Source organism: Myotis yumanensis, unplaced genomic scaffold, assembly GCF_028538775.1.
Source record: "Myotis yumanensis isolate MYYU_CA2020_CCGP unplaced genomic scaffold, mMyoYum1.0.hap1 SCAF_5, whole genome shotgun sequence".
NCBI classification, from domain to species: Eukaryota; Metazoa; Chordata; class Mammalia; order Chiroptera; family Vespertilionidae; genus Myotis; species Myotis yumanensis.
In genome coordinates, this window is record NW_027223756.1 from 23,827,663 (window position 1) to 23,854,571 (window position 26,909).

General features: G+C 42.5%; 1 protein-coding gene across 4 annotated transcripts in view; it reads left to right on the forward strand.

Moving 5' to 3' along the window:
* Positions 1-26,909, forward strand: part of PPP2R2B (protein phosphatase 2 regulatory subunit Bbeta) — a 366,511-nt gene that overhangs the window by 15,248 nt on the left and 324,354 nt on the right. The window contains exon 1 of one of the 4 annotated variants that reach the window (XM_070414669.1): positions 12,553-12,862. The exons of the other annotated variants lie outside the window; for them this stretch is intronic. Coding sequence (XP_070270770.1) covers positions 12,784-12,862 — 79 coding nt within the window. The 5' untranslated portion in view covers positions 12,553-12,783. Of the gene's footprint in view, positions 1-12,552; positions 12,863-26,909 lie in introns of those variants that run through there. 4 annotated transcript variants of the gene reach the window in all.

Genomic DNA, 26,909 nt, shown 5'->3' on the forward strand with positions numbered 1-26,909 from the left:
AGCATCTTCTCAAATATCCCACTGACACGCCCCAACTTCTCATGGGCAGGGGTGGCTTGGCAATGGGAAAAAATCATGCCCAGGAATGGTTTTCCTGAATTCCAATGAGGACATTAGGAGAATAGCTGTCTAGCTTGTTTGCCAATAGAGTGCCTGGCCCTTCTTGAAAATTTGATAAATTGCAAAGTGCATAAAAATTGTAGCCAGCACCAGCACGTACAATATCCCAGGCTCAAGGTCTGTCAGCTACCTTCTAAGACCTCACTTCTTAGAAGAGGCAGTGTGACGCAGTGGCGAGGAACACAAGCTCCAGAAATGCACATGCAGGTTTGCACCCCATTTAATCTATCTGTGCCTCAGTTTCCCCATCTATAACATAGGAGCAATCATTGAAGCTACTTCAAAGAAACTTGCGAGGATGAAATTAGCTAATATATATATAGTATTTACAACACACCATGGAATCTAATTGGCATTCAATAAATGCTTGCTTTCTCATTATTAGTACTAGGGCTCATTTAATCATTCTACCAATTTCATGAAGGAGGTATTCTAATACTCAAATTCTGGCTGAAAAAAATCGAGATTGAAAAAGCTTAAATGACTTAGTGATTCTTCCAAAGCTATTGTTAGTAGCTAGAAGACCTCTGATTTAGACCCAGAAGGTAAACACAAGAGTAAATTCATGTTTATATGTGGTGGTTCAGAGAGCAGACTTGGGAATCAGGATGTTGAGTTTGAATCTTGGCTGTCATTACCAGTGTGTGCCCTTGAGCAGGTTATTCTGAGCCTTGAGGTACTAAGGATAATAGATCCTGTATCACAGGGATGTTGCAAGACGTAAATGAGATAATGCTTGTTAGCAGTTAGCTCAGGGATCTGCACGCAGCCGGATCCCCATAAACATTCTTCACTTTTTTGTTACTAGTAGCAGTGGCCCTTGCCAACTCTAGTTACTTCCTTCAAAAGCCCACCCAGGCACCTTAGAGTCATCCTGTGTCTACCTTCCCATCTTCCTTCAGCAAACATGCTCATCTACTTTAAGGCCTATGTCATCCTTCTTCCTAAGTAGCTCAGCCTCTTGAGTCCCTTGACCTCTCTCCTACCCCATCTCCACGATCCTAGTTTGGAGGACATCTTCTCTTCTCTGGATATTGAAGCAGCCTCCTGGGTTTTCTCCATCCTCCGTCTGGTCTTAGCCACCTCCAGTCTGGTCTTCATGCCATACATGCAGTACTATATCTAGTGGGCACACATGTCACTTACCTCCCTAAAACCTTCAGTGGCCTTCATTGTTTTTAGGATATTCCCGGCCTTACTCACTGTTTTCCTTCATGTAATCTGCGCTCCATGTTCCTTCTCATGCCACATTCCCTCATCTCCAGCACTACACACATGTGTCTCCTTTTCCAGGAATATTGTTCACCCTATCCCTCCCCGGCAAACCCCTACTCATCATGCAGATCTCAGCTTTGGTTTCGCTTTTCCTAGTAAGACTTCCCTAACCATAAACTCTAAGCACGCTGGGCTTCTAGAAACTCCTGGACACTATCCATCATGGCCCTTGACAAATACATGATAATATCCTTGCTCCTTGTGTGTTTCTTCTACTGGAACATAATCTTCCTGAAGACAGAGCCATATCTAATGTGTCTACCACAGCTACTTCTTATTACAACTACAAGTTGTATAGGAATCCCTAGTGCCCAGCACAATGCCTGACACATAGTGATACTGGACAAATAGTCATTGAACAAGTGCATGCAGGAATGAATGAACACCAGCTCTCCAATCAGCAAAGACCAAGAAGACAGAAGACTCAGGAAATTTATTCTAGTGGCTAGAGTGGCATTTCTTGCTGCTTAGTTCAACTCCCTGTCAGTAAAGTTGGTTGATGGGATTCTTTTAAATTTAAATTACTTATTGCAGAATAATGCTATCACTGTTCAGTGTTCCAGTGTTACTGATTGCCTAAAGACCTAAGCTAGGCCAGATGGCAGCAACATTATATTTATACAGATATTGATTCATAGGATTTATATACCAGCTCTGGGTGAGGTGAGGAGACTGACACATGAAGAATTACAGTGAGGACTTAGTTCTCCTTACTTCTAACCAATGTATTACTTGCTGTTTTATGTACAATGAATGTGGCCATTCCCCCAGCCCTGGTCTCTGAGGCCTTATTCCTATAAAGCAGCCATTGTCCCTGTGTGTGGGGAGTGGGGGGAATTTTTCCCCCCAGAGGATATTCAGCAATGTCTGGGGACATTTTTTATTGTCACGAGGGTGGGGAGGGCTTGCTATTGGCATCTAGTGGGTAGAAGAGGCCAGGGATGCTGCTAAACCTCCTGCAATGCACAGGACAGACTCCACCCCATCCTTCACCCCTCCCCCCATACACACGGCAGCCCCACCCCTACCATCAAAGAATTACGCAGCCCCAGATGACAATAGTGCTGAGGCTGAGAAGCACTGCTGTAAAGCAAAGCTCCTGTACTGAAGCAGCCCGGAGGAGCATGAGTGCCAGTCTCTCCAGATGCAGACACTAGTGAGTGCAGAGCCGGTGAAAGGCATGGGCTTGAACTTAAAAATGAACACTCCGCAGGCTGCGGGTGCGGTGGGGCCTCCCAGTCTCCCCGAATGCCAGGCCTTGCCCCAGACCTCAGGGACAGCGGGTGGGACATTTCTCCGCTGCTGCCTCCAGAGAGATTCACTAGGACGGCCTCTCAGAATCAAGGGAAAATGTAGGTTCAAAGTGTTTTCCAGAGAAGGCATTAAACCCCACCACTCAGGGGCCTTTTCTTGCATGGCTAAAGGATGGCCAAAGGGTCAGAAAACGAAGATCTTGCCCCCTGGATTTATGCAGCGGGTTGCCTTACAATCCTCCAATGTTCTCATCTGTCCAAAACAGAATAGCTGCCAACTAGTGGGGAATAGAGCCAAAAGAGATAGCATGGTCGGAGAAATCCTTAAAAATGTATTGTTATTATCTCAGCATATTGATTCCTTTTCCTATCATTCACGCTTTAATTAAAAGCCAGAGAGGAGCAGGAGGGAAGCCTTTTGAGGAATTGTAATACATTCTGGACTTACTTGGAAATGCTTTCTTCTTGCAAAGGCCTAGAGGTATTAAACAGACTGAAAAAATGGGCTGCTTTTTGTCCAGTTTGAACAAGAGATGTCGAAGTCCACCATTTCCAAATCAAAGCTGTGTAGTGCATATCCCAAAGACATACAGGAATCTGCTTTATATATTTATTTTTATTTTTGGTAAGTCCTCACCCAAGGATATTTTTCCATTGATTTTTAGAGAGTGGAAGGGAGGGGGAGAGACAGAGAGAAACATTGATGTGAGTGACACATCAATTGGTTGCCTCCTGCACACCCCAACCAGGGCCAGGGATCAAGCCTGCAACCAAGATACATGCCCTTGACCAGAATCCAACCTGGGACCCTTCAATCCTCAGGCTGACGCTCTATCCACTGAGCCAAACTGGGTAGGGCTGCTATATATATTTAAATATGTTTTATGATTCCCTTAATCTAGAGTAAATAGGGGAAAAAGTGAATTTGAGGTGAATACAGTAAAAATTGAAGGAAATATAATATTATTATTTCCATGTTCATAAAAGAGCATTAAGAAACATCTTACAAGGAGTTACATAGACTGACTAATAAATTGAAGTACTCTTACTTCCTGCCAAAATGTGCTCCCCACTCACATTTCCACGGGTTCAACATTTCCCTGTCCTTCAAAGAGTATCTCAAATGCCACCATCTCCAGAAGTCTTCTTGGAATCTGACCCAATGGCCCACTCACTCTTTTACCTCTTACCTCCCTGCTCACCTTTATATGCTGTGCCTTCTACATTTCTCCACGCCCATAGTCCTTGGCGCTGTGTGTTAGAAGTAGTAAACCTTCAATGCATAGTGGGTTTCTAGAGGCATTGATAGGTAGGTGCATGGGTTTGGTTAGAATTCCCCCCTCATAATTATACCAGTCACTAGCAAAACCTTTCTTTCAAATAGTTCAGAAGTGAACTTGGCCAGCCCTAATCCAATGCCGACAAGTTCCAAATAAGTAGACACAGACGTGTAGTCTCATTCCAAGTGCTCTGTCCTACACTACAGGGGACAGTGTCAAGATCCAGTAGCCCAGAAAGAGCTCAGCGTGGGGGCAGGACTGAGGAGTCTGCACTGAAACCCTAGCTCCTCCATTGTTTGAACTTGACAAGTTAATTAACATCTCTGTGCAAATTTCGTCATATATAAACAAAAATGATATGTACCTTATTATAAGTTTTACAAAAGGATGAAATGAGATCCTTTACGTAAAGGGGTTAGCAGAGTGACTAGAGCTAGTAAGAACTCAGGTTTGGTAGTTACTATTATTAGTATTGTTGTCACCATCTATTAAAATCAGGTCATATTTCTATGTCGTAGAATCTTAAAAAAATAAATTGTCTATTGGCATCTCTTTATAAATTTGTCTCCTTTTTGGAGGCACTGTGAGCGTTAGTATACAAAATTTGGTAGAAAACTTGCTTGGCTTATTTTGTTTTCAGATCACAGTCTTTTCAATGAGAGCCAAAATTTGTTGTAACCAACCAGGTTTTGCTTCTTCCTTTGTTGCATGGTACCATCTGCTTACATTGAGCCCGTTCTTTATCCTCAAAGTTCTTTTTAGTCTTATCTGTAGCTACCCACCTCTTACTTGCTTTCGTCGTATGCCAGGAGAGCTGGCTGAGCGATCAGTCCAGACTGCCAATCAAAAATGTGAATTATTAATATTGAATCATTCTTGCTTTTCTGTGCAAATGCTGCTCACAAAATGACTTTGTAATGCACTGCTGGATTCAACTTGTTAAAATTTTATTTAGAATTTTAGCATTTATATTCATAAGTAATATGACATTTTATCTTCATTCAATTCAGTGTTATTTTAGACTCTTAAAATGAATTGGATAGCTTTTCAGCTTTCATAAGTTGTCGAAAAAATTTAAAGGCTTAATAGAAGCTCCTTTTGTTTCTAATTGTTTTTGTAAAATTAATTATTTTTTATTTGGTTGGTTTGGGGGACCTGGGCTTTTATTATTGGTTTCTAATTGTATTACATTGGAATTTATTGGAATGTTCTTTTTAGCCTTATACATGGTCAATTTTGTGATAGTTACTATATGTAGTTGATATGTATTTGCTCTATATCTTGGATTCAAGGTTTTATTTATACGTATTTACCAATTTATTTTCATCTCTTAATGAAAAAAGAAATGTGAATCAAATCTCTACTGACCTCTCAGCTAGGTCTGGGGATGCAACAGTGAGCAAGACAACACCGTCTGTGTCCCACCGAATTTAGAGTAAATCAGTAAAGCAAATATTAAGTAATTATTACCGTAAAATAATGAAATAGTTAATTAAATTAGAAGAGGAAATTACTCTGAAGGTAAATTGCAGGCTGCGGTGGGTTGAATGAGGAGACCAAAACCATTTCTTGGCCAGAAACTGATATCTCAGGCCTCAGCTGCTATGTCCTCTCCTCAGAACAGCCTTTCCTGACCATCCAATCAGAGCAGTTACTCTCTACCACATCCCCCATTTTATTTTCTTTATTCGACTTATTTTTTTAATTGAGGTATACTAGACATATAACTTGATATTAGTTTCAGGTGTACAATATAATGAGTTGATGTCTGTATATATTGTGAAGTGATATCATAATAAGACTAGTTAACATCCTGCCGAAACCGGTTTGGCTCAGTGGATAGAGCGTCGGCCTGCGGACTGAAAGGTCCCAGGTTCGATTCCGGTCAAGGGCATGTACCTGGGTTGCGGTCACATCCCCAGTAGGAGATGTGCAGGAGACAGCTGATCGATGTTTCTGACTCTCTAACTCTCTCCCTTCCTCTCTGTAAAAAATCAATAAAAAAAAAATATTTAAAAAAAAAAGACTAGTTAACATCCATCATTATATATAGTTTTCTTTTGTGATAAGAACTTTTATCTGTTCTCTTAGCAATGTACAAATATGCAATACAATATTATTACTTTTTTTGAAATTCAGAAAACATTTTTATTGCTTCTTAGTGAGAGAAGAAGGAAGAGAGAGAGAGACAGAGAGAGAGAGAGAAGGAAACATTTATTTGTTGTTCCACTTATTTATGGATTCATTGGTTGATTTGTGTATGTTTTCTGACTGGGGATGAAACCCACAACCTTGGCATATTGGGACGAGGTTCTAACCAATTGAGCTACATGGCCAAGGCTGGACAACACAATATTATTAACTATAGTCACCATTCTGTACATTACATGGTTTATTTATTTTATAACTAGAAGTTCATACCTTTTGACCTCCTTCACCCATTTTATACACCCCTCACACCTGCCTCTGAAAACCACCAGTCTGTTCTCTGAATCTATGAGCTTGAGTGTCTTTGTTTTGTTATTGTTTTTAGATTCCATATATAGGTGAGATTTTACTCTATTTATCTTTTTTATATATATTTTTAAATCTTCGTCTGAGGACATGCTTAGAGAGAGAGAGAAAGAGATAGAGAAGAAGAAGAAGAAGAAGAAGAAGAAGGAGGAGGAGGAGGAGGAGGAGGAGGAGGAGGAGGAGGAGGAGAAGAGAGACAGAGAGAGAGAGAGAGAGAGAGAGAGAGAGAGAGAGACATTAATGTGAGAGAGAAATATCAATTGGTTGCCTTCCGTATATGCCCCAACTGGGGACTGAACTGGCAACCTTTCCATGCACATGACGATGCTCAACCAACTGAGCTGCCCCAGATGGGCATATGGTGTTTGTCTTTCTCTGTCTTATTTCACTTAGCATAACACCTTCCAGTTCCATTCAGATAGTAGCAAATGGCAGAATTTTATTCTTTTTAATGGCTGAATAATATTCCATTATATGTATGATGCATTTTCTTTACCTATTCATCCATTACTGAACAGTTTTTTTTTCCATATCTTGGCTATTGTAAATCATGCTGCCTATGTCTTTTTGAGTTAGTGTTTTTGTGGGGTTTTTTAGATAAATAACCAGGAGTTGAATTGCTGGATCATTATTTTCTTTCTACCATCTGAAAAAGCCTTGCTGATGTAATGTTTACTTGTTGACTGTCTATATCCTTTTTGTAGAATATAAACTCAGTGAGCTAAGTGTCAATCTATTATTTACCTCTGTATCTCCAATATCAAGAAGCAAGCGTTTGATAACTACTAAAAACATATTGTATGAATAGGTGGAAGAACTCACCAAAAAGAGGCTCCTTTTTATCCAGATCAGAATGTACCGAGTTGTGAATTTCACAGCCTGGCTGGAGAGTGTGGGGAGCATGATACAAGTAATGTCAGAATTCTCCTGTTCAGTTCAACTCAATTCAACCCGGCTCAGAGTTATTGATTCCTATTGTGCACCAGGCAGTGAGCCTCACACTCAGGAGTCAGCAGAGAAAAATCAAAGTTCTGCCCTCCTGCTACTTGGAGTCCCGCAGGAGACTTATAGTCTTACCAGCAATTAGCAAAGTATTTGAATAGTACTTATGTCACACAGAATTCTAAGCATTTTATTTATTCCTCACCACAGCCCTATCTGTTAAGAATGATCACTGTACCCAAAGAAGAAGATGGGTATTTATGTATCTACCTGTTTTACTATGTATTGTTAGCACCATGTATTTTTTTTAGATTTTTGTATATGGATTGCTTAGTGCCTGGCATAAGTAGATGCTCAGTAAATAGATTTAATAATGATGAGTGTTTTGAAAGGGGAGGATGGTGTTTGAGAGTTTGTAGCAGGAGGATATGACCCATATCCTGAGGCATTAAGGGATTCGGAAGTACGCATTGGTTGTTACAGAATAGTCATGGGGATGTAAAATAGAGCAAGAGAATATAGTCAATAATATTTTAATAACTAGGTATGTGTCAGATGGGGGCAAGATTTATCGGGGTGATCACTTAGTAAGTTACATAAGGTCTAATCACTGGGTGTACATCTGAAACTAATATTGTGTGTCAACTGTAATTGAAAAGTAAAAGATGATTTAAACTTTAAAGACAGAAACTCCTCCCTGAAGATGTGAGATTTTATTTAAGACTTGAAAATGAATAAAAATTTGCTTTGCTTTGATGAGAGTGAAGCCTGGGCAGGCTCATCCTGACTGATCTTAAATAAGCTACAGTTTTCCCCCCCTGGGATTTAGTTGCCTTCTTAACAAAATGAAAAACTGATGATGAGACTTCCCCAAAGGGGGTTGTGAGAACATGGCAGAAAGGAACTGATCAGAGTAACTGTCTCATAAGAACCAGACTTGGGTGAGAGCAGGCAGCGGGAATGGCTAGCACCAGTGGGAGGGGCTGTTGGAAGACGGTGATGCCTGTGGCCTGGGGCCAGGGCTCCAGCTGGGACTTTGAAGGACAGAAGTGATTGCTTGTGATCTCCCAGGAGGTCAGTCTACAGAAAAGCTTGGAACAGCCTGGTCCATAGTGCAGCGCTCAAGAATCTCCCTTTTTTTTTTTTCCATTTGATGTCAGAACCCGGCATGTGGAAGTCATCTGGGAAATTTTGGCTCTGGGCTCCACCCTGCAGACTCAAGGGCCCATCTCGCATGGCACCTAAAGTGGGTCACCTTTATCTCTCCCTCCTCCTAGGCTTCTGGTTTCCCTTTCAGAGGCCTGGTTCTGTTCTCCGGCCTCTCTCCAGACCCTTCTGCCATTGCCTGGGAGCCTCCTTTCTCCTTAGAAAGATCCTGCCTCCCTGGTGGCCTGGCTCCTATCTGGGATGGCATTAGGTATATGAGAGTCTCATTTCAGTATGGGGGTAATGACTGCTAACTGTTCATTTGCTATACCTCCCCGTAGGATAATTGCCTTCTCACAGGAGCTTTTTGTAAGTAATGCCTAATGCAAAAGCAGGGCTCTCTGGCAACGACCTTTTGGGGGCTCTGAATCTTCAGCATCTCTTCCTGCTGCCCAGACCCTCTGATGCTGTGTTAAATAGTTCATTAGTCCTCCTGTTTTCTGGAGTCTGCACTCCTTTAGAGCAGGGAGGGGGTCTGATATCCTCTGTCCCCGTCACTTAGCCTAATGCCTAATATAACATCAGGGTGGCTACAAATGGGTGGACACAAGTGGTGAGGCAAACGATTTAGGACAAGGATATTTGGAAAACTCTGTTACCCTGACACTTCAAGCCAAAGCATGACATTAAATACCTCCCCCCAGAGATTCTCTAACTATAAAGTGCAATCACGTGGGTTGTTAAATATGCAGATTCCTTGTCTATCCCCAGAGAAGGCTATGAACCTGCATTCTTTTTTTTGCTTTATTGATTAAGGTATTACATATGTGTCCTTATCCCCCCATTCCCCCCCTCATACCCCCACCCCCCTGTTGTCTACGTCCATTGGTTAGGCTTATATGCATGCATACAAGTCCTTTGGTTGATCTCTCCCCCTTACCCCCACCCTCCCCTACCTTCCCTCTGAGGTTTGACGGTCTGATCGATGCTTCTCTGTCTCTGGATCTGTTTTTGAACCTGCATTCTTTACAAGCTCATCAGCTGAGTCTGCAAAAACACTGGACCTCCTCTGTGGGCTGTCTGTCTTGGGATAAATGATCATATCCTCTTAGCCCATTTTCTCTTCTGTAAAATGGGGTTGTTCAGAGAATCGCAGTGAAAAAGATGCAGAAGCACACTGAAACAGTAAAAACGGGGCAGGGCAGCCCATTTGCACCAGAATCGCCTGTCCGAGGAGATTTCACATTTGTTTTTTCTGCCCCTTGCCCATTCTGCATCCAGGTAGATGGGTACTTAGGCCTGGCACTAACTCTGTCATTTTAAGTTGGGATTGGAGATGTTTTCATTGAGGTCAAGAAGTACTGGCTGGTTTGGAGTGGCCCTTTGGAAATTGGGTGCTAGTCCCATTGTTCTTTACTCTCTAGTGGAGGAGAAAGGGTTTTTTTTGTTTTGTTTTGTTTTTAGGATTTGGGGATTTTTTTTCCTGAGTTCTTTGAAGATAATTGTGGGCAGGAGCATCAGTGATTTTTTCCCCTCAGGAAGTATTTATTACGTGCCTACCATTGACTCAAGATATTTACTAAATGCCTATTGATCATCTAGAACTGAAATATGCAAAGTTGAAGAATGTCTATTCATGAGTTCCATATCTTTGCTTGAATGATATATTATTTTTGCTGAAAAGGACGTCCACAAAAGTACAAAGCATCTATCAGATGCTGTCTCCCATATATTCTATTCATTCACTCATTCAATCACTTACTCATTCAACAAATATTGATTGAGTACCTAATTTGTGCCAGGTTCTGGGGGAGGCACTTGGGGCACAAAGATGAATTTAAACATTGATGACACTCTCGAGAAGTTTACAATTTTATTATTTGAACAAGATAGGTGAGTAAATGCAATTAGATACTGTGACTAAGGGCTGATATTACTGTTCCAGACAATAACAATTAAAGAAAGCACTTACATTATGCTAGGTACTGTGCTAAACCCTTCATATGAACCATCTTTTTTTCCTCTCAAAATATGGTGTAAGATTCTATTATTATTTTTATTAGAGATCTAATGAGGCTTAGAGATGGTAAGTAAGTTGCCCAGGGTTACACAGTAAGTCAATATGAAAGGCAGGCTTACCCCCTGGCTAATTGCAACACCACCCTCTTAACCACACCTTCTCTTTCCTGCACTGAAGTTGGTGTACGGCCATAGCTCAGAGAAGGCCAACAGAGTAAGAGCAACATTGGTGGTGACAGTTTATCAGGTGTGTGCAATGTGCCAGGTGCTCCATGTGCTTATTGTCTCCCTTTACCAAAGAGAACATGAGGAAAACCTTGTTGTTGTTCCCATTTTATAGATGCAGAAACTAAGGCTCATAGGTATTAAAGTTTTGTTCATATCTACCCAACTGATAACCGAATGCATTGGGATTCAAACTTGGGTCAGATTGACCCTGAAGCCCTCACTCCTACTTTGCTGATCAGAGGTCTACCATTCAGTATCTCTCAGAAAACACCTCTGGTTGTGCTCTTCTGTCATGAGTTTGAATTTACACAACCAAGCAGACCATTTAGGCATTATTTAAACAGAACCTTATTTGGGATGGCCCACCCTTGCTAGGTCTTTGGATCTATGGAAGTGATGAGTTATAGGATTATCAATGGGCTAAATGCCCTCTCCTCACCAGCAGTTGTCATCATATCACAATGGTCCAGAAGTGAGAGAGAGAGAGAAAGAGAGAGAGAGAGAGAGAGAGAGAGAGAGAGAGAGAATATTGGTGGAAGAGTTAATTTATATGGCTCTAAGTTCTTGTTCTCTTAGGCAGACCAACACATGTCTGCGATACTGGCAAGTATTTTTGTAAAGAGCAGATACCATAAAGGCTTACAAATTATTAAGATTTCAAGACACACTTTTTAATTAAATCTTATTTTTAAAAATTCCACTCCAGGGAATATTGGTTTTCTTTGACAGAACATTTAAATCATTTCCTTGGGGCCCTAAATGCAGCACAGAAGACATTTGCCTCTTTCTCTTCATCATATACAACAGGGTCTTTGACAGCACTTATAAATCCCAAACCCGAGGGAGCCTTGTGCTTACCTTCCAGTGGTAACATTCCCAAAGTCATTACTATCTCATGGGTCAAAACCAAACCTGTTTCCCAATCCAAATTACTCACATTTAGTGATGGTTCATGTCCTTTAATATTTATTCTCTCTCTCTCTCTCTCTCTCTCTCTCTCTCTCTCTCTCTCTCCCTCCCTCCCTCCCTCCCTCCCTCACATATTTGCAATCTCAGTGGGAGTCTCTCTCTCATTTGCAATCTCAGTGCGAGTTTTGTTAAAGTTGTGTAATCCCTGATCAACTTACTTTTTCCATGTTTCCATGTGCCATCAGGGTACTTGGAGTGTGTGAAGGGTCAGTTCTCTTGGGTTTAGTCTCTATTGTTGTGCTGTGGCTTTAAACTTGTACAGCAAATAACCCAGAACCAAGTGGTTTCCTCGGTGTGAGGGTCAGCAGGAAGAAAAAAAAAAAGCCGTAGTGGAACACAGAATCTGTCTGTGTTAGCCCTCTGTCACTGGCTACTCAACCCTGCTTTCGGCTTCACCTAAATGATAAATGGTCCTATTGTTTGGGTTTCGTATTAAAAAAAATAGAGCTAAATCTTGATTAGGCAAGGACAGAGACCCATTTCATTGCACTGTACTTTAATATTCCTGAGACCCATGGCATTGCGGGTGGCTCCTTTTAACAGCCATCCCTCTCCAGGGCAGAACACTGTGCTGTCTTTGTTTCATCTGATCTTTCCGCTAAATAAGAGATGGTCACTTATCCTCACGACTCCCAGCTCCTGCTGGATTTCTATTGCTAGAAGAGAAACTGACCACACGGGGAAAGGTAGAGGCTTCAGGCAGGGCAGTTCCGCGTGTGTTTACAGGCAGCACTGACTTACTCAGCAAATCCTGCTCGGAGGAGCTGCGGCCAATGAAGAGCCTATATCCCGGCTTGCTTGGGGCTCCCGAGTTTGAGCTGCATGCAGAAATGTAAGGCAGTGCTTCCTGGCGCTGATGGCAAAATGGGACCCAGCTCCAGTCCTTCCTCGGGCTGCCCAGCTCTGCAGATCTGGGAGAGAACCTACATACACATATTGGTGATGTAGCCAGCTTTAAAGGCCAGCAGAATCCTGATGGATTCAGGAGACTGGTTTGTTATTTAGATTTTTATTTTTTATTTTGTATTTGTTGGAAGATGAAATGCTTCTCTCGTTACCTGCCTTACATCTTCAGACCTCCGAATACCATCCTCTCCTCCAGCTGCCACACGGAAGGTACAGACCAGAGAGGGAGAGTGTCTGGGTGGGTGGGAAAAAGTGGGCTGGTGTATGACTTCCCATGGGCTCTGCCGATGCCGTTTTCTGTAGCTACTAGATGACGGTCGTTCCTGGCAAAAGCTGGGAGCTGACAGCTTAGATCTGCTTCTAGAATCACTCTGTCTTCTTACGAGGAAAGGGGTGTCTTTTCTGAAGAGCAGGATAAGGTTGCAAAGGTGATCTCAAAGCTGATACAGCTGATGAGAAAAATAATCAGAAACATTTTGCCAGCTTCCCTTGTTCTACTTAACATGCAAACAAGTAATTGGAACTAATGTTAAGGGGGAAACATTTGCTGTAGGTACTGCCACGTATGTTTATCCAAGCTCTCTGTTTTTGTCACTGTCTGTTTAATAACTTGGTGCCTGCCCAAGAAAGCAATTAGCAAAATAGAATTAGCTCACTCCACGACTGTGGAGTGCCGATTGTCGGATTGGTTTGCTGCGAGTCTGTACTTGGGTTGCAGAGCAGGGAGAACACAGCTCACTTTCAGCACTTGCTGGGAATGTGGTTTGTGGGGGGAGGGGGGACGGGGGTCCGGAGTTAGGGCCTTAACATGAGGATGAACTGAGCCTTATGCAAACGGTCCCTTGTACCTGGTCCTGCTGCCTTCTAACCTAGCATGATATGTGTGTGTGTGTGTGTGTGTGTGTGTGTGTGTGAGTGTGTGTGTACCTTGTATACATTCTGGCCACTCACCTTGCACGGAGCACTGCAGGTTTCAGAATTTCTAGAGTCATTAGCTGCTCGTGCATCTTGTGTATGTGATTTGCCTGTTTCTTTTGATCTGGCACATCCCTGGGAAAAGAGCAGTTTCAAGATAAGCAACTGGCTGGCTGTTTTTCAGCCGTGGGGGTTGTCCTACAAGAGGTACGGGATTGAAGAGGACCCGTGATGGTGAGGGGCTGCCACACTCCTCTGAAACAGCTCATGGTTGTCATCCACAGAGCAGGAGCCTGGGATTGGGGGCTGTGTATATAAAGTGAGAGAAGCATTTATTATACCAGAAAGTGATTTTCAATCAGTACCCCCAGGAAAAGAGAGTAGACATTTGGGATCACCCTTAAATTGAGGCTGAAGATGGTATTTCATAAACATTGCTATTGCATAGATTTTTTTTCAATTCGATATTTCCCTTAAAAATGTTATTGGTGCCTAAAAGAAATGATCCATTGAGAGATCTCTCTTCCCCCATGGAGAGGAACTTAGTAAGTCCCTATGAGTCTTGGGGAAAGGTGGCGGGCGGCAGGGGTAGAAATCTCCAGGGGAGCTTTCCAAATATGAAAGATCTAAACTCATGTAGGGAGCTGCCTTGATAACTTGTCTGCTGTTTCTGATCAGTTCCCTGTCCTGTCCTCCCAGTGTAGACTTTGAGAACCCAAACACATGGTCTCCTCAATTGCTATTTTGGATATTAACCAAACTAAAGATCATACCTCATAGAGACAAAAACACCACCATAAGAACTTTCTTGGACTGTTTTTCAATCATATTTAACTGATTTATTCCATCAAAATAAAAATTCCATTTTATTCATGTCAAAACAAACAACCTCTGATTCAACAACTATCACCAGATTTAGGAGTGGGAAGTGAAGGGACATGTCTTTAAATTTGTTATAAGCCCAATTAAGGCCATAGGCAAGGGTAATAGCATCTGTCACACACTGACATCATGGAGGAGGCCTGGGCACAGTGGAAAGGCATGAGTTAAGTACCAGGCAAGCAGGGCCAAATCATGTAATGGCTCTGCCCAATTTTATCCATAAAATGGAAATAAAAAAACCTACTCCCAGGATGCTGAGAATTAAATATGATAAAAGTTCTCCATAGAGCTCCTCTGATAGAGGCTACCTGTTTTTGAGTCCCATGCCCCATCCATTTTCTTAGATATCTGTTTTCTTTATTTATTACACTGTCTTTAGCAATGAGTCATTTTCTCAAATACATCACAGTGTCACTAGAAACCAGTTACACTTATTTAGAGTTTGTCTGAGGAGGAAAATATGTCAGAATGAATCTGAGTTTGCATTTTTCTTTTCATGTTATTAGCAATCTTGTCACTGTGTAGTCTATGCTGGAAAAGTTATGGCTGTGAACTTCATATTTTATTTAATTGAAGAAGTGGAGAATGATTTGCATATATCCCTGTGAAAATTAAATAAGTACAAATGACTCAAACAATCTTAAAAGTAATTTTAGAATAATTTTAAGAGCTTCCACAATTCCTGGGTTTCTTAGGGGGTGGAACATCCTACTTAAAAGACTTGAGTTGTCCTCGCAGCTTTGTCTTGACATTGTTTTTTCCAACACAGGAAGAATACAGGCTTTGAATCCTAGCTCTGCCACATACCACCTGAGTGATGTTCAGCAGTTATTTACCCTCTCTGTGCCTCAGTTTTCCATTTGTAATACATGGGTAATCATACTCCAGTGGGTGGTTACAAAGAAATACATTCACATTTATATGATACAGGGTGATGATGATGATGATGATGATGATAATCAGCCTTCACTGTACAGTATGTACTGTATCCAAGACATGATCTAAGCATGTCATATATAGTGACACATTTGTACATAGGGTAAATCAACAATATGGAGTCTATAAGCATGAGTTCTTTTTCTCAGCCCTCAAGCCTGTTTCCTCATCCGTCAGATACAGAGTTGGTTCTCCATATTGTAGTCAAAATAATTTTAATGACATAATCATGTTACCACCTCAGCCCCTCAAACACACTTGCATTTAGCACCTCCCTATGGCTTCCCATCGCCTACCAAGCCCTGCATATTCTGGCCCCTGCCTGACTTCCTGCCTGGCCTCCAGCCACACAGGCCTTGTTTGGTTTCTCAGTATTTTCCCTCCAACCACAGTCTTTGGAGATGCTCCTCTCTTCCCTCAGCCCCATTTCTTGTTAATTGTAGCCCTGAACTCTTAGCTCAAGCTGAGAAGCCATGCCTGACCCTCAGCCGATCACAGCTCTTCAAGAACTGGGTTGCTTTACTTCAGAGGACCTACTCTAGTTTGTTGATTATGAATAGACTCATGTAACTGTTTCATTAACATCCATCTCCCTGCTGGACCAAAAGCTTCATGGGAGCAGGACCCACATGTAAATTTTCTCTCTCCTGTGCCCCAGCACTAGAACAACACCAAGTAGTTCATAAGCACTTCAGACATTTTTATTGAATGAGAAGATGACAAATACCAAGGCTGTGGGTAGGGAAAATTTAAAAACAAATGTGAAAAACATTCTGCAAGATGTTAGCTCCCACATGAGTGCCAGTTGTTTCAACCATTGCTGGTTGGGAACTTTCTGAGGCCATACCTGAGGGGACCGGTTTTATCACCATGCTTTATTTTAACTTGAAATAAGAAGATGCAAACAGAAAAAAAAGAAAGGACAACTAGATCATGCTAATGCACGAACAGGGCTTTGGGAAGACATTTGGCCTGTCTTCCTTCTCTGTGGACCTCATTAAGGGAGCACAGAACTTCCTTCCCTGGGTGGGGAAGGATTCAACCAGCAAAATGATTTCAGGATTCAAAGAACAGCCGAGAAGGACAGAACAGAGAGGATGGGGGAACCCACAGCAATGAGAGAGCTGTGAATCTGAGGAACCTTGCCTGATACTGACCAGTGGGCCTAATTTGGCACCAGACCCTTTTTCGGGCCAGCTAACAGATGACTAGAGGCACTTTCTTGTCCTAAAGGGACAAGGGTGATGTGCCTGGCCACGTGCCATTTCCTCTCTCTGCATTATCTTTGCTGTGTTTCTATGCTGTGACCCCCTACTCGACCTTTAGAACTCAGCTCAAGCCTTTCTAGGAAGCCTCACTCTGCAGCGCCAAAGATGGAGTGTTTGTGATGAGTCACACAGTCATAGTGGGAAGAAGAAATGTGAGGGAGAAGCAGAGAGGCACCACCAGGCCCTTGGGTCCCTGGCTGTGGGCTGAGGGCCGTGCCTGTGCAGTCTCATCTGCTCCTCACACAATGTCTGTCTGTACCAGATGCTGTCATCTCCACGTGACACACCTGACTTGCCAGAGCCACAGTTAGGAAAGCGGCAGAGGGAAGACTCAAGTCCAAACTATCTGAATCAAACATCAATGCCCTTAACCTTTACGTTGAACATTTATTTCTGAGTATTACTGTGAAAACAGCATTCGGATTATATCGAAACAGTCTATTTACATGTCTATTTCCTGGTGGCCAGGAGCAGCTTGGGCCCAGGGATTCCGCCCTGTTGGTTTTCTGTTTCTGCATCCTGCTTAGCACAGAGCTGTATTCTGCACAGATGCTCAAGACATTCTTCTTAAATGAAGGATTGGATGAGAGAGTGAATACACAAACTCATCTGTCTCTATCAGTCATGCTCCTTCCAGAGGGGGAAACTTCTGGAGGCAGAATATTTTCCAAAGACACCCAAAAGCGGGCTTGCTGGAAGTCTCCATGCACACACACATACACACACACACACACACAGAAAATACACATTTTTCTAACTCATTATTATGCATAAATAATAATAATAAAATAATAAGTAAAACATACAATGCTCACTATCTGCTAGGCACAGTTGCACTGTGTGTATGGATATATGTTCCTCACAACAATCCTGTGAGGTCAGTACTGTTATTATCTTCATTTTATATATGAGGAAACCAAGACACAGAGAAGTTAGGTAACTTGTCCAAGGTCATACAGCTGTCAAGCGCAAGGGTTAGGAATAAAACCCATGCAGACTGGTTCAGAGGTAGATACTAAGAAAGAATTTATGACAATGTTTGTGCCTTGGTACATGTTTATGGAGTTCTTATTTTTCACATTTTTTGAATTCTCTACTCAAGCCCTTCCATGTATTTAGAACCAATCTAGTATTCAGGCCCACGTTAAATGCATCTTCACTCACAGCTTTCCTTGATTACTCGTTTTCTCATCACCACAAACATACACCAGCATTTAAGGTCTTTCCTAATGCACATCTGTCACATGGAGATAATATTATACCACTGGAAGGGTTCTTGTAAGGATTGAGACGAAATCTTACATTGTCTGACATCGCTTTACATTTGCTTTTTTTTTTTTACATTTTTATGTACAACAGATTAATTGTTCCTACTTTCATCTAAGGCCAACCCTCCACTTGTGAGCTGGACCCCACCCCTGGACCTCTACTCAAACCCCTCACTCTGCAATTGATCTTCCCCACCCCCGTCTCTGTTGTCACCAAGTCTTTCCTCTCTACAGAATCATTTTTGCAATCCACAAACGTGTATATCTTCTCACTGTAAATACTCATGCTATGCTCCTTTGTCCCTCTCCAGCTACTGCCATTGCACCAATGATCATTCTTGTCTTGTTCTTGAAAGAGTTTCTTGTCTTGGTCTCAAGGCTCACACTTTCTCTCTGTTTCCTTCTCCCTCACTGGCTAGTCCTTCTCAGACTTCCCTGCTGATTCCTGATCATCTTCCTGAATTGTAAATGTTAGAGCCCAGGGCTCAATCCTCTCCTTAATCTCTGCTTGCTCCTAGGTCAGTGGTCGGCAAACTGCTGCTCGCGAGCCACATGCGGCTCTTTGACCCCTTGAGTGTGGCTCTTCCTAAGCCTTAGGAGTACCCTAATTAAGTTAATAACAATGTACCTACCTATAGAGTTTAAGTTTTAAAAATTTGGCTCTCAAAAGAAATTTCAATCGTTGTACTGTTGATATTTGGCTCTGTTGACTAATGAGTTTGCCGACCACTGTCCTAGGTGATCTCAGCCAGGCCCCTGGTCTTAAGTATCATCTATTCAACTTATATATCCAACTCCAACCTCTCACCTAAAATGTAAACTGTACATCCAACTACCTACCCAACATTCCCACTGGAATGCACAATAGAGATCTCAAAACAGAACTGGTTTCAACTCAGGAAAAACAGTTTATCCAGCATTCGCCTCCAACTCAGTTAAATGAGAACTACATTCTCCTAGTTACTCAAGTCAAAGACCTTGGAGTCATCCTTCATTTCCTTCTTTCTCTCATATCCTTCTTCCAATTCTACAGTTTCCTTCTTTTTCTCATATCCTTCTTCCAATCCTCTGGCCTAACCTAAACGTATCCAGAATCCAGTCATGTCTTATCATATCCATCACTCAAATTTCCCTGTATCAGATAGGCCTTTCTTGGCCTTTCTACCTAAAATCTCTCTCTCTCTCTCTCTCTCTCTCTCTCTCTCTCTCTCTCTCTCTCTTTCCCCACCTCCTCTCTCCCTCTCCTTCCCCAGTTACTTTTACCCTGCTTTATCTTTACTCCATAGCATTCATCTTTACCTAACATGTTGTATATCCATTTACTTATTTGTGTCCTATAGTAGGTAGATATTTTAGCCAGTACTTGACTATAGGAAAAGTCATTAAATCTCTTGGGCTTTAGCTTTGTCATCTATAAAAAGAGGAATAAAAATGATGCACATATCAAAGAGTTGCTTTGGTGAATAAAAGTGATAATTTATGCAAAGTATATAGTGTAGTACCCAGTGCAGATTAAAAGCTCAATATAATAATAGGTGTGGCTATTACTAATGTGATGCTTATTAATGGAGGCCCCAGGAATCAACGTTTGCCCTTTGTACTTTGAGCGCATGATGATGGAAAGAATCCTGGGCCAGTCAACAGACACCTAGATTCTGGTTCTCCTCTGACATTGCTATACCTTGGGAAACTGACTAATCCTGTTGGGCCTTGGAGTTCAATGGGATTATCATAAAAGCCAGTGGTGTTGGTGTGAGTTAAGTAATAGTGCCTCCTGATAGTCCCCTTCTTGAATTTCCCATATTAAATCAGAAGCTGGGAGTGATAATCCATTTTTAGGAGGTCCTAGTAAGATCTGTAAGGAACTTAGCAGCTGATAAGACATAAGGAGAACAGAAAATAATGTTGAAAAGAGTCAACTGAGAGCCAGGCATTCTCCATGCATTATTACCACCCAGGGTTCATTATAGCAACAATGCTGCGTGGTCGCAACCACAATTTACAGGTGAAGATACTGAGAATGGACCGGAGAGACAAAATATCTGGTTGGAAAAGACTTTGGCTTGGGAATCAGATAAACCAGACTTCCAAATGTGACTAAAATGTTTGTTTTCTCAACTGTAAAACGGAAGGAACACTGCTTTGTGTTCATGTTTATTGTACGGATTAAAGACATTGAGTGGAATGGGCCTAGTAGCCACTTAGAGAGTGGTATCTTGTACTTATTGTGATAATATCTTTGTCCTGGTCCTACAGTGGTAACACCAAGCTGGACTGGTTGCAGTTCCTAGTTTCCTCACATTCCATCATGCTCCCATCAAAAAGACATTGTGTTTTTCATTCTTTGATTCTTTCAACCTCTATCACTTTTTCTGGTGCTTGCTCATGATATGCACCGGTCAGTGCTGCTCTGATTTGTGTTTCTGAATTTATTGTTTGTCTTGGGTACTTGTGCCCCAAGGCAATTCCTTCATTTTGACTCAATTTTAGAAATCTAATAGAAAAATCACCGGCAGTGAAATCATCAGCATCGTTAGAGAGACTGGCCCATTAGTTTTCTGAGTCATTGTTTCTTCACTGGCAGATTGAGCTGGGAGAAAAGATGGGCTGAAATGGCCAGGGCCTGTATGTTCACAAGTGTCTGCAAAAGCAGTTAGTAGGAAGAGCATCCTGGTTTCAAAGATGTGCATGAACACCTCTGGATCCTATTGTTGATACATGGGAGTGTCACCTTTCTAGAATTTTTAGGAGCCAAGTGAATAGTCAGTGAACCTCCTTGAAAGAGAAGTTATTCACATATTCAAAAAGTACACACCCTGCAGAACATCTCTATGATGTATCAGATATGGTCTAGGCCAGTGGTTGGCAAACTGCGGCTCGCGAGCCACATGCGGCTCTTTGGCCCCTTGAGTGTGGCTCTTCCACAAAATACCGACTTCTGCGCATGGGCCACGAAGTTTCAATTGCACTGTACATGGGCGCCCACACGTGGTATTTTGTGTAAGAGCCACACTCAAGGGGCCAAAGAGCTGCATGTGGCTTGCGAGCCGCAGTTTGCCGACCACTGGTCTAGGCAATGGAGTCACCGGTGGTCAAAATAGATGTTTCCTGACCTGCTAGAAGACAATTAAGTTAATCAAGTTAATGAAAACTGGCAGATCCTGCAATAGAGAGGGCATGATATGTATTAGGACAAGGTCTGAGAGAGTTTTGGGATGACTATGAACGTCAGGACGTCTTCTCTGAAGTGTCATTTGAGCTGAGAGCTGAAGGATAACTAAAACTTAACGGGGCAGAATGAGAGAATTTTCCAGGGGAAGGAGAGGGTGTTTGCAAGGCCCTGTCACCAGAGGGTTATGGTGAATGGTAGGTCCTCAAGGAGGCCAGTGTGGCTGGAGCATGAGACCAGGGAGTACAGTAAAGAATGAGGCTAGAGAGCGGTGTGACCCTGCATGTCTCTGTGATATAAACTATGGAGTTTGGTCTTAATCCAAAGAGCAACTGGAACTTATCAAAGGGTATAAATTTGCAGAAGAAACTGACCATATTTGCAACATGAGAAGCCTCTTCTGACTACTATGAGAAGAGCTAGGAGGTGGATGGACATATTTCACCGAGTTGGCCACTCACAGCAGAGCTATGTGGTTGCTAGAAGCAGTCCTTATCATTAAACTGCAGCAGACTCATAGGCGGCAGAGCTAAGTGTGCCCAGAACTCCTCAAGGTGTATTTGCATCTGAATAGAACCATCTTATAAGCGCTAAAACCTGTCCATTGTTTTGACATCCAGACAAAGAAATTTTTCTTCTCAATGAGCAATGGCAGGAACACTCTATGCTCTGTTTGGAGGAGGCAGTAAACATTCCAGGCTTTGAAAAGTAGAGTGAGTTTGCTCTTTCAGGCACAGCACTTGCAAAACACGATATTTAGAAGGAAAAGAAAAGCTTAGGACAAAACCACTGAGAATGCTTTCATCTCATGTTTATTTGGCAAGAAGTAGCTGCTGTATCAAAGTGTCTAGATTGAATGGTACATATGCTCTGCAGTGTATATTCACATATAAGCAGCAAGGTGGCCCTGTCAGGGGAAAGTCAATCAAAAGTCAGCCTTATGAGCAAAGGTTAGGAAGCCATGTGCTACCTTAATTATTAATTCATTTTTTTCAGGGTTCTATAATCTATGTCTAAGCAGGTGGGTGGGAACCTCAAATGTAAAACTCCATGGGAGCCAAGCAGGTAGCATTGGCCGAAAGGGCATGATATTGGCTATCATGAAATTGTGTGTGCCTAAAAGTGGCACAATTCAGTTAAAGACATAGGCTACCTGTGTCCATCCTATGGGAAAGAATCATAGAATTTCTATCTGGAAGAAAACCTCTGAAACCATCTCATCCAGGGTCCGTAAAACCCCTGGCAACATTCCTGAACAAAGTAGTGATGGAGAGCTAGCTTCCTGCCAAAGGTGGCCATTCTCCTTCCAGACAATGCTGACTGTGCCTAGATCTTGAATCTATTTCTTAGAGTCACCACATCATAAATCTGAGGCTTTGTCCTCATGACAGTCCTAGATGCGTATGAGAATGGTTTTCATGCCCCATGTAGAGTCAAGATCCCAAGTTCCTTCAAGCAGCCTCTTACGACTTCACCAACAGCCAGGGTGATAAAAAGGAACATTGAGGTGCCAGGCCCCATTTCTAAGTGTTTTCATGTATTAGCTCATTTAGTTCTCATAGCAATCCAGTGAAGAGGAAACTTTCATTATCCCCACTTTACAGATGCAGGCAGTGAGGTCCAGAAAATGAAATAACTTGCCCCAAATCACACGGTTAGTTAATAAGCAGCAGAGGTAGGACTTGAACCCGGGTAGGCTGGCTCCTCTGATATAGAGGGAAAAGCAAAGGCATTGCAGTCGCAGTCTTGTCTTTGAGTCCAAGTCCCAAATCTTCCCATGGCCAACTGATTGCTCCTGACTAAGCTTCCATGTCTTCATCCATGAGATGACGATCATGGACCCTACCCCAGGGTTATGAGGAGAGTAAATAAAATAATGTATGCAAAGCAGTGCCTTGCACATACTACACTCTCATTTAAGACTCAGGAAGTCCATGTGTGAATAAACCAAGGAAGACGTTCTGGGACTGACTTCCCTGGCAAAGCTTTCTTACCCTTTGCCCCGGCTCTCAAGGAAAATACCTATTTTATGTTGCTCTCAGGAGGTCAGCCAGGAACAGGGAGTCACCACATCAACAAAAGACAATCGACTGAAATAAAGATAATAGTATAATATTTTATCACCACAAAGCATTGCTTCCCTCCCTCCAGTCCAGAATCTAGAGTATCCTGCAGCCTAGAAATAAAGCAAACAAGCTATTAGGTAGTAGTCATGTGAATTATGTGACTTCTCTGTTCAAACCCCTCCAATGGCTTCCCATTTTACTCAGTAAAATCTAAAGTCCTTCCATGGCCAACAAGTCCTAGGGCATTATCTCCTGTAACTTTCCTCTTCAGGAACCACAGTGGCCTCCTCACATTCCTCACACACACCAAGCACATTCCCCTTGGTCCTTGTTCCCTCTGCTGGGAATGTTCTTCCCCCAACTACATGGTTCTCTCCCTCCCATCTTTTTAGTCCTTGCACAGATATCATCCTTCTCCTAGGCCTCCCTGCCTACCCAATCAGAGAGGGCGCACCTCCCAGCACTGCCCACCATCTGGCTTGGTGGATTTTCTCACTGCTTCCTGTGTTTTATATCTGCACTTGTTTCCGCTCGCTGGACAATAGCCCCATGAGAGCAGGTGCTTTGACTTTTTGCTCACCATTGTACCAGGGACGTAATAGGTGGCGATACATCTTTGTTGAATAAATGGTGAATGGTCAAGATTCATAGCAGCAGCAGGCAAGTGGGGTGACCCACAAGAGTTTTGCCTTCTCTTAGGACAGTGGTTCCCACGTGTTAGTATACACAAGGATTATCTGCAGCGCTTGGTTTGAAGTGCAGCTTTGGGGACTCACACACTGTTCCCTAAAACCTTTGATCAGTACATGCTGGGCGGAGCTCAAGAACACCCACTTTAAAGCACTCCAGCACCAGTTGAGGAAAGAACACCAAGGGCAGTATTCAAGAAACACCGTACTAGGATAGCAGAAAGTCAACAACAGAGCAGCAGCAGCAGCAGCAGCAGCGAATTTTGCGTGGTTTCCTTCCTCCCTCCATGTCTAAGATGTGGGAAATCTAGACTTAGCATCAGAGAGCGATGCTGATGGAGATAAGGGGTTAGGTGCGCTGTTCGTCAACACCCTGGTCCTAAGTCTCCAGTGGGGATGGTGTGGCTGCAGAACTGGGAAGGGAAGGGTCCTAGAAGTGAACTCAGAAGCAGAGGGCAACATGAACTTCCGCCCTTGCCTGTACGCAGAGCAGTTTTCCGAATGGCTGCTGCAGTCTGTGAATCCAGGAGGACACCCCTTTGGTCCTGGGGATTTGCATCAAACCCCCCGAGCCAGAGCTCAGTGAGGCACTGAAGCCCTGCTCAGAGCCCCGCCCTGCATCCTGCAGAGAGATTAAATGAACTGCGCCAAAGCACACAGCTAATGGGGAAGGGCTGGGCCTGAAATCCAGCCTGTGGCTTCACTGGGGTGTTTTGGCCTCGCACCCTCTGAAAGCGCTTTGGCTGTTCCTGGCAATCCTGTGAATGTGTTCCAATGAAATGCTGGCCTGAGTGAAGACTTTCTAGAAGTTGGGGGAAAGCCCTCAAGGACACATTGTGAAGAGTTTGCCTCCTTTGGGCTGCAGAGTCTTGATAAACCCTGTGGAGAGAACCAGCTTCTAGGTACTTTTCAATGGCTGAGCCAAGTATGTGCAATGGCACCATTATTTTACAGTTTTTAAGAGAAGCTCATTTTTCTTTGAAATTGGCCTTAGTTACACACAGAATGTGCTCAAAAGACTCTTACCTTGTATTAAACCCTCACAATGTTCTCATAAGTGCTATCTTTCACACATTGGGTGCCGAACAAGGTAATTGAGGACCAGGGTATATGATATGCATTTCCTCACCTTGTGCCTCTTTTAATGCCTCAAAGCAATGGGCCAACCATGAATGTTGGATGGGTATCTGGGGCAGCCAGATATGGCCTAAACTGCTTTCCCATAATTCCTCCTACTGCAATCTCAAACACACTACTGTGCCAAGTTGCATTTTCTTCTCCCCCATGTAACTGGCCCAGGCTAAGCTTGCTGTGCATGCTGGGAACAGCCTCCTCCAAATTCACTTCATTTGAACTTACGTCCAGTCTTGTTTGGAAATTGTGTTTTGCCTTTGATTCAGAGAAATTCAAACTGAGATGATAAATGCAAATGATTCTCTAGGTGAAGCAGTAGCCACGGCTTTAGTTAAGATTCTCTATTGATCCTCCAATATGTGCTGGGCATCACACAAAGTTATGTATTGGATAATTACTATCAGGTCATAGCATAGACCTCAGTGAAGTGATTAAAGTTCAAGGCTCCCAGTGATACACAACCTTCATTTAAAGAACCGCTTCCTAGTAAAACCCAATTTTAAAACATGGAAGAAGAAAGGCATCGTCCACTCTATAGAGATTTAAGCTCCTTAAAAATTAAGCTCCCAAAGTTTGTAACTTCACAGGGTAAACAAATGAAATAAGGTACATTCCAGGCAGCTGAATCGGTACCTGGAACTTAGCAGGAACTCAATAAACGTCTGCTCCACTCTCTCTTTCCATTGGCCTTTGTCTACAGACACAACTGTTTGCTCATTTGTTTGTTCATTTATTAAATTTTTCTTGAGTACCTACTATGTCTTTAGCATGGGTCTAGATACTGAGTATTCGGTGGGTATGAAGACAGGTGGGTCCTTCCTCTAATGGACCTTATGTTCTGGTGGGGGAAAATAGGTTGAAAGATTTCTGAATAATCTAGTGAAAAATAATTTCCCCAAATCTTTATGATTTGAGTGCCATTGACGTCCTTAAAAATTTTAAGTGTAACTTAGTAGAGGCAGCCCTCATATTATCCTCATTTAATTGATTCTAGGCTCTGGACAATGCTTTCCCCAGGGAGGTGGTTGGGACTACAATATATAAATAGTGCCCCTCCATCATTCTTTCTCTCCCTCTCATAGCATTTTTCACCACTAGTCAAATTGTACACTTATTTATTATGTTGCTTAACCAACAAGAATGTAAGCTCTCTGAGAACAAGGTTTGTCTTCTTCCGTGCACCATCCCCAATTTTTTAAAATAGTGTTCAAACCATAGAACCCCAAAAATACTTATTGACTGAATTATATTTGTACACACACCTAGGGAAATACCAGGGACCAGGATGCTAATGGGTCAAAGAGCCTAGCTTCTAAAAATAGCCCCTAATTTTAATGCAATCTGAGTTGTCAGCTTCTCCATGACCCAGGGGAGCAATGATTCACTGGAAGGATCTGATCCAATCAATACAGAATATTGCATTCATTTATTATTCATTTATTCATTCAACAAATATTTACCAGGTCCTGACTCCATGCCAGATAGCGTATTAGATGCTAGTATACACTGGTGAATAAAAGCGCCACGGTCCCTACCCTCAGAAATTTAGTCTTGTCATTAATCATTCTAATTCTTTTAAAAAATATTTGTATTGATTTTAGAAAGGAATGGAGAGGGAGAGAGAGAAGCATCAATGATGAGAGGGAATCATTGATCCACTGCCTCTCGCATGCCCCCTACTAGGGATTGAACCCACAATTTGGGCATGTGCCCTGACCAGGAATTGAACCATGAGCTTTGGTTCATAGGTTGATGCTCAACCACTGAGCCACACAAGCTGGACAGTGATTATAATTCTTATAAGAAGTATCTTATCACCAGCTTCAGCAATTCGTCTTTTTATGTAAGTCTGAAGAGTAGAGCGTAGAGAATAAAATAAAACCTTCTGGCATTGCATCCATGAGTGGGCAGTTAGGAAATGCTATCCCCT